This window comes from Biomphalaria glabrata, chromosome 14 (assembly GCF_947242115.1).
Source record: "Biomphalaria glabrata chromosome 14, xgBioGlab47.1, whole genome shotgun sequence".
In the NCBI taxonomy this organism is placed as follows: domain Eukaryota; kingdom Metazoa; phylum Mollusca; class Gastropoda; family Planorbidae; genus Biomphalaria; species Biomphalaria glabrata.
In genome coordinates this window covers 30,670,270-30,679,038 of record NC_074724.1, presented here as the reverse complement: position 1 = coordinate 30,679,038, position 8,769 = coordinate 30,670,270, and the positions used below count along the sequence as shown (strand labels likewise).

At 36.8% G+C, this 8,769-nt stretch overlaps 1 protein-coding gene across 2 annotated transcripts in view; it reads right to left on the bottom strand.

The window, feature by feature from the left end:
* LOC106055132 (uncharacterized) overlaps positions 1-8,769 on the bottom strand; it is a 28,705-nt gene continuing 19,936 nt past the window's right edge. For both annotated transcript variants that reach the window (XM_056010133.1, XM_056010132.1), the window contains exons 4-7: positions 7,773-7,850; positions 6,893-7,021; positions 3,905-4,162; positions 1-2,025 (exon numbers count right to left, since the gene is read on the bottom strand). In XM_056010133.1, coding sequence (XP_055866108.1) covers positions 1,759-2,025; positions 3,905-4,162; positions 6,893-7,021; positions 7,773-7,850 — 732 coding nt within the window. In that variant the 3' untranslated portion in view covers positions 1-1,758. The remainder of the gene's footprint in view (positions 2,026-3,904; positions 4,163-6,892; positions 7,022-7,772; positions 7,851-8,769) is intronic.

Genomic DNA, 8,769 nt, shown 5'->3' with positions numbered 1-8,769 from the left:
TAACAGCAAAATAAAATGAAATCGAAGATTGCTAGTCGGCTAACTCTAAATATTTATAAAATGCTTTTCTATAACATTATTCTTAAATAGGCATCTAGTTATACATGTATAGAACATGTCCGCCTCCAATAAATGTTAATTAAAAAATGTTACAATGGAGTTGGGTATCCAATAATGATAACCTAAATTTCTAAGTATTCCAGGAAATGTGGGTTAAAAGGAAGAACTAACAGATTTTCTCTTTAGTTAAGAAAGTAAAAAGTAAAATTTCCCTTTCAGACCCTGCGGGTATAGGGCTGTTAATGTAAAGGTCATCTGTTTCTGTGGCCTACGATTAACGAAGGTGTCATTTGGACAGCACAACGACCAACCGCCTTTACTTTTCTCTTACTAATGTCAAGTGTACATTAGAGCTGGGTGGACTCTGAGGCACCCTAATAATCCCGAATTTAAAAATCCCAGTCATCACCAGGATTCGAACACCGGACCCCCAGTTGGGAAGCACCTTTCCGCTCAGCCATCGCGCCTCCAACTTGAGGTAGTACTCGGGGAAACTTAGCTTAAGTGAAAAAATAACAGATTTCCTCTTTCCTTAAGCAGAAATCATGAAAAGATTGAACACACATATAGCACACAAGAGAAATACATTTCAATAATGCATTCATAAAAGTAGACTTAGAATGAAGCTTTAAACTTACTGACTCCGTTTTTTGTCTTTATTTAGCTGTTATTAGTTCTATTGGAAAATTACTATTTCTCAAAATGTAAATATATTGTTTATACAAATTAAAATAACCTTAAACTTGGCACTTATTATTTTGTGTCGAAAAGCAATAAATGGTCAGAAAATCGGAGCAAATGCTTAAAAAAAAGATGGATTTATCTAGTAAACGCTTTTCTACAGATCGTCTGATACACATCTCCGTGACGTCTCCCTAAATAAAAGCGGATGTACATTAAATTAAATAAATATTGTTATGTATAACTAAATGTTTTATAGGTGTCAAGAGTGCAAATTCGCACGAGACGTTTGACATAAATATATATTACACAGTCCCATATACTTTAGGCATGAATTGACTCGTGTGTGTGTCTAGGGAATAACGCTACACGTTACATCATTGCACACAAGTAACATTCATTATCTTTGTTGTTGTTTCAGGGCCGGATTTAAGTGGGCCTAAATGGAAGCCCTGGGCAGAATTTTTATAGGGGCCCCTACTCTCTTTTGAAGATTTGAAATGAAAATACTCTTGCTAAGGGAAATAACACATTGCTTATACATGTAATCTTATTTCTTATTGTTTCCTTCCCTTTCTTTTAGAGATAGTACTAGTTTTTGAGGTAATCTGAAGTTGATGCCCTTTGGGGCTACACTGTTTCCAGAGCCGTAAATCCGGCACTGACTTGTTTTCCTCTTAGGTAAATGTAAAGGAGTCTATTGATTATTAAAACATAAAAATGGATTTCAATAAAAAATTTATATTTATAAAACTTTTTTAATGCTAGTATATTTGCACATTTAATAAAAGCGATTTGGCTGAAACTGTCCAACTTTTGGTTCAGGCGATAAACACGTTAGTTTAAGGTCAGTGTGACCGGGAGGCAAACCAGTGAGTGAAATGTATAATCTGTAATATTATTTTCTTCTTCAATTTCTTTCATTAAGTATTTAAATTATGCTCTCATTCCAGATTATATTTATAGCAGTCTACGCAATAATCATATAAATAATCAGTATAGTCAGTAATCTAAATTTCACAAAATGTCATCCCGAATAAGGCAGCACATAAAACAGGATAAAAATCCACTTTTGAATTTGGTCTCGATTCGATCTGGTGGTTTGATGGGCTTGGAGTCCTGGCTGGGCGTAGAGAGGTCCATCGAGAACGCTGGCTGGCTGGTCTGAGCCTGGTGGCTGAACGTTGGAAACCGCGTGGGTCTGTGGAAGATTGGAATTATCTTGCGGGAAGAGTTCTTTTCAGCGTAGATCGGGTCTGCACAAGGCCCGACTAAAACAGGAACCTGTCGATTACAAATTCGTTGTTCTTTAAAAGTAAACAAACAAAAATACTAATAAAAAACAAATATTATATCAATTAGTTTGGATCAGTAGTGAAAGTTTTTCGTAAACGATCTAGGCTAACAATAATAAATCTATGCAATTAGAACTTTATTTTTCCAATTGTTTTTGTTGTGCACAATTTCATGCTTTTAACGTTCTCAATTCGCTATGATCCTATCACTTGTCTCAGGCTTCTCAAGCCAACACGGTAGCCACTCTGATAACGAAGAGTCTATGAACATGGAAGATAGTATAGTGATCTATTGTTTCTATTTCATGTTTGAGCTCACTAAACCTAAGACGGCAGCCTAACACAAATGGGACTAATTCAGTTTATACCACCACTTCAATCAAGTACTATTTCTTTCCCTTTGAGCTACAAAGTCATTTATTACCAATAGTTTATTAACTAAATGGTTATTTTTTTTTATTATTGATTGTTGTTGTTGTCAGGTACAAGAAATAAATGTGCAAAATTTCAACTTGATCCGAGATAGGGTGTCAGAGAAATAACGTGCACAAACTTTTGGTCTGACAGACAGACAGACAGAGTGAGTTGATATAAGCTTTGTAATGAAAAATTAGGAGAGAGTTAAATCAGAGAACATTTCAAAGACCTGGGGCGTATCCTAAAATAGAACAAGTAAACAATATCACAGACAGATGGTCCCGGGTTCATACCCTGCCCTTTGCCATCCCCCGTTGTACTCCTGGACTTTTGACTAGGAAGTAGATTATCTTAATTCTGAAGCATATAAAACAACAGCAAACAAATACAATAACTAAAATTTTAGCTTTTATGTAGTGCTACTTTCATGCTTATCTTGTTTGTGGACCAGTGGGGGGAGGGGGTATTTGGGAGAAGGTTTTCCGTGCTGCCTTTAGGCGCTCAGTAAACACAACTCTGCTTGAGTCGGGTGTCAAACCTCGAGCCCCCTTTGTAGGTAGCCAAGCCAAGCCAAGTTCAAGCATGCTTAGCCTCTCGACCACGCTTCCGATAATGCATGGAAAGATAATTGCTGCCAACAAAACGATTCAATTCACTTTGTAATTTACTGTCTGTCAGAAGCGGAAGAGGTTAAAACAGTGTTCCTCAAACTTTTTACCTAATGAAATGGGAAAAAAATCCGCTGGGGTCTAGTGGAGCGCTGTAGGCTGCATCAGTGAACCCTGGGACGATTTTAAGGATGGTATGAAAAAAAAGAAAAGAAACTTAAAGTCAGATAATGCCTGGTGTGATGCCTGGTCGAGTGGCTAAGTATGCTTGAACTTGGCTTGGCTTCGCTACATATGAAGGGGGCTCGAGGTTCGACACCCGACTCGAGCAGAGTTGTGTTTACTGAGCGCCTAAAGGCAGCTTGGAAAAAACTTCTCCAAGATACCACCCCTTCCCCAACTGGTCCACAAATGAGATTGGTCCATAGAGCTCTGAGCATGCTATAAGCATGAAAGTAGCGCTATATAAAAGCTTTAATTTAATAATTATAACATTATTTCCCAGTTTTACTTTGCATGTGTGTTTGGAATCCAAATTTACGTAATGATTGTTTATGAAAGTTACATCATAGAAGTTTGTATTCTTATTTTTCTTAGGAAAAGTGTTTTGTATAGAGTAGTCCTAAGAGTTTTCATGAAATGATTTTGTCTGCATAAAATATATAATAAAATATTTACAAAATATATTTAACAAGATAAACAGTTGTATTGATCCAACAATCTACATTATAGATATCAGAACTCGGAAAAGACGAAATGTAAAATGATGTATAGGTAATAATAGGTATGAAGTGTGGCACTTTTACTCTCCAAAATTAGGAAGTTTGGGGCCGAGTTACTTACCTTGAATGTCAGCCTCCCACTAGTAGGGCTGAAATTAATTTTTATCGACAGGAAGTAGTTGATCTTTGTCCTACTCGGAACGAGGCTTAACGGCGAGACCAAGTCGAGACTCGTCGGCAGGGCGACAGAAAACGTTGAGACTTCGCCTGTTCTCGGCAGTTTTTTCTCGTCGTAGCTGTTCACGCTGGAAAGAGTTATCGTTACTGATTCTTGTTTGGCGCCAAATGTTATTTGTTCTTGAAAAGAGCAAAACACTTTCTGGAAAAAATAAAGAACAGCAACACAAGATTAATCGATGATTTTAAAAAGTTGATAAAATTAAGGACTAGATGTATTTTTTGCTGAAACATTTTTTAAGAGTATTTTCCAGCTAATAATATTATGTTTTTTTTTTTAAATAAGAAATTAGAACAATGTAGGATTTCAAAGACATATGCGTTAAATAAGAAACAATTATGTCACGTCTTGTGTGATAGAGCAATACTTCTTATATATATAGGAGATTCTCATACATGGCGGTGAAACTATAAATTACTAGTATATTTGGTGTAACCGGTGTACAGAATAATGAAAGTGATGGTACGCTATGTATTTTAATTCTTATATATTTTCTTTAACACTTTCACTCTATGGCTTAAAATAAATGTGTAACTAACTATTGGTCGTAAAGTCCCCCTTTCAGACCTTGCAATCTATAGGGCAGATGATATTAAGGCCATCTGTTTCTATGTCCAACGGTTAACGTGCAGGGTGCCATGTGGCCAGCACAACGATCAACCGCCTTTACTTTCCCCAACTAAAATCAGGTACCCATTAGAGTTGTGTGGACTCAGGAGCGCCCTAAAAATCCCCGAAATTCAAAATCCCAGTCTTCACCTAGATTCGAACCCAGGATCCCAGGTTTGACAGCCAAGCGCTTAACCACTCAGCCACGAGTAAATTGGTCCTAATTCACCATGGTTCCCATACAACTTCCTATTTTAAATTAGATGTCGGTATATTTTCTTTGCCGGAAATTCTTAAGTCCACAGCACTAGAGTCACTAAAGGATTAATCTGAGAATTTATTTTGCGATGTGAATCTTTAGTTGAAACTTTCATCTATTGTGGATAACTAAAATATCTAGTGTTTTTTTTTAATTTTGGGGAGGGGGGGTGGGGGGTTACCTGATATACAGAAAGTAAGCTATGGATTTAGAAATGTATGTGATCATTTTTGAGCGCATTTTAGTACAGGAAAATCTTAGTTCAAAGTTGTCACGCTTGTAACACAAAATAGTTTTTTATTTCCTTGGCAATAGTGATCTTTCAATGTAGCGTTCTTGGCAATTTTTTTTTGTCTGTTTATTTCAAAATTTCTTGTTGGTGAAAAACAAGCAATACAAAAAAAAAGAATACTTTTGAAAAGCAAAGCTAATCTAAGGGAAGGAACCGCTAAGTATTGCCATTAGGCTAATCTGAATTACAGAAATAGTTTCTTTAACTCTTCATCCCCGTAATTATTTCCCGACAGAAGTGTTCATTTTTCACATTTGAAAATCCGACCCTTTTATCATTAAATTTAAATAACATTTCGTATGTAATCACAAAACGTTACTTTTGGGGTAGAATTTTAGGAGAATGCTTGCGCTTTTTATATAACACAAATTAAAGTTTATAAAATCAAAAATTAATTTAATGTAATGGGATCAAATAAATTAGGAGAGAAAGAGTTAAATTTTCTAACGTTTATAGACCCTCCCTCGGCATTTCTCCAAATTCTTCTTCTTCTTTTTTTATGTTTCGGTATATTTTTCTTAATAAATGTAAACAGGATCTTAAAACATTGACAACAAAACGAGGAGCAGATTACTCTGTTTACAAATAAATCGTGAATACTCTCCGCTTCTTTGTGTTAGCCAACTTTTGAAAGTTACACTCGAGACATACACAACATCGAAAAGCTTAGTTTAGTAACAGACTTTCACCTGGAGTTAATTGATATGAATTAAGCTGTGTCTTTAGTGCGCACTAGCAATTAAAGTGTCGGCGTTTTAAAAAAACAACAACTTGATAACCCCACAACAACGTTGTGAAAACAAATAAGAGGAGAGCGTTGAAAATAATTGTAAAAGTTTTTTTCTAAAATCACTTTCCCTATAAAATCTGACGTCAATCTAAAGACGTCTCTGCGAGTCACGTCTGTAACAGTGTTTGTGAAAAACAAGCAATAGACAAAAAAAGAATACTTTTAAAAAGCAAAGCTTATCTAAGGGAAGGAACCGCTAAGTACTGTCATTTATCTGAAAATTACAGGGTCTATTTCCCTTTCTAATTTGTTACTCTAGTAAAATGTGAATATTCGTTTGTTATGAATCTCACTGCTCTATTTTGTGACTGTTCCAGTTTCTTAATGTTTTCTTGAGTTGAGGGGTCCCAAACAGAGGATGCATATTCTAGTATTGGCCTAACCAAACTTAAATAAGATTTTAGTTTTATGTTCTTATTTTAGCAATGCCCCGCTAAGCCTCTAGTTTCATCTTGAGCTTCATAATTGTATTCTCCTGACGTCGTTCGGACCGTCTAGGCATAACAATATAATAATAGACTCTACATTCACTTTAACAATCGGCGTACTGATAATACTGAAAAATGTGAATTGATCATGTTGCGAACAACTCTCTTTACAAAAAGTATGAAATGTCATAATTTGAAGATAAAACAATACCACTTAATTTAATATTATTTAAACATTGGTACTGTTTCCCTGTTTGTAACTGAAGCATCAGAACAATGGACCTCATTCACCAAAAAAACGAATGGTCACGTGATAATATTGATAAAACAACGAAAAAAACTGCCACGTGATAACCATTGTTGATTAAAATTAGATCGTAATTTGTATAGAAGAGATAGAGAATCGAGTGGCTCAATGTTGTTTCTTTACGATCGGTGAATGAGGACCATTATATTAAATGCCTTATAAGGCTATATAAGAAGGAACATTCACCCTGACGCCATGATGACTAGGCATGTTGATGTTGAGCTGAAACCTGACGTCATCTCCGGCCAGGAAGACAGCGCGCTCCAGCTGGACCGTGACGACAGCGACCTCGTTGTGACATCTTGACAAGCTGAGCTGTAACAGTGGGGAAAACATTGTACAGAATTAATGGAATAACATAAACAAGAAGGCTATTCAACTTTAAATGATGTACATTTTGACTCATTTGAAGGAGTTAGAACGTAACGATAAAGACATGAAAAGTATTTGTCAAAATCAAGTGTGAGAAAAAAGGTTACAAATAATTATTTTTTTTATGAAATTGTTTAATTGTTATGGTACACTTGTGATTCTTCCTATTCCTATATTATCCTAAGCAATTTAGACTTTCGGAACTCTAGTCGTGCACCCATCTACCTTCTGTCTGGGAATGATCTAAGCTGATGTTCCATTTTTACATCCCTATTAACTATGGCTCGTATTCCAAGACGCTCGGTATAGAAGCAAGGCCGAAGGCCGAGCACACCGAGGAAATGCCCTCATATTCGTTCTCTGTACTACATCAGCAGTGCAGGTGACCGCCATAAAAAGTCCCCAGCTCCCATGAGAAACAGTGTGTGCATAGCGACATGTTTGTTAAGGATTTCTTTTATCCCCTTCCCCCCCCCTCCCCCAAGTACAATGGGCTATATCCTTAAGTACCCCAAAGGGGGGGGGGTTCTGTTATGCTTCACTATTGGCTTAATCTTCTCCTGTAACGACCGTTTCTAAGTGAGTACGATGTTGAGGCTGGGATTCATTCTGTAAACAATGTCCGAGCTAGACCCCGTCCAATCTTCTTCTCACGTATATAACCAAAGAATCAAATCCCAGTTACAACACTGACCTGTTCTGTGTGTGTTAACGGTGTCCTTGCCGTGGGCAGTCTCGCCAAGTCAAAACTTCGCTGGACATTGAAAGCAATCTGTTGTTGAGAAAATGAAACCAACATAGAAATCAAATCAGCACAGAAATCTAATAATACATATTACATGCATGTAAAGACAGCACTAGGGACACAATTTTAAATGACAGGAATTGGTGAATTGACTATAAGGGAAAGCACTGACCAGGGCACGATTTGACAACTCCGCCTAGCAGAAACACAGTACCAAACAAACCATTCGACCATCAAGATTTAAAAAAGAGAAGACTCTTATCGCTGGCTTTTGTCAGCCAGCACTTTCTACCAATAATAATAATAATAATAATAATAATAATAATAATAATAACATGACATTGATAGACTCACTAGAAAATTGCTAACCAAATTTCGATGCCTACACTCCAAGTCCTCCACCATAAGGTTATACCTGCCCAGGAAGGATGGGTGTCGGGAATTGCAGACATCTTCAAATTGTGTAAGACGCAAGTTTTAAAAACACGCCTCCAGCAATCAATTAGTTTCTTTTCTACGCAAATATGACTCCGAAGCAACCCATCTGAACCTACACAATGTTGATGTCAATGTCGGTTTGGACGACGTAGGACATGAGATTCGCCAATCGGAAGAAAAAAAACCTCCACGGAAAATTCCCGGCTTAATTACATGGGGACAACATTGACAAGGCTGCTTCCTTAGCATGGCTCAAAGCAGGCCATCTCTACCCTGAAACAGAAGGCTTTGTTACAGCAATACAGGACAGAGTAGTTAGGACAAAAAATTAGGAGAAGCATATCCTAAAACTCAATATTGTTGAATAAGGCCGAAAATGTGGAAATGTGGCTGAGTGGATTGATCATAAAATGGTAGGATGTTCAGCCCTATCAAAATCAGCCTACCTAGGTCGCCATAACCAAGTTGCAAAGCTAATACACCAACACTTAGCTATGACACATAATTT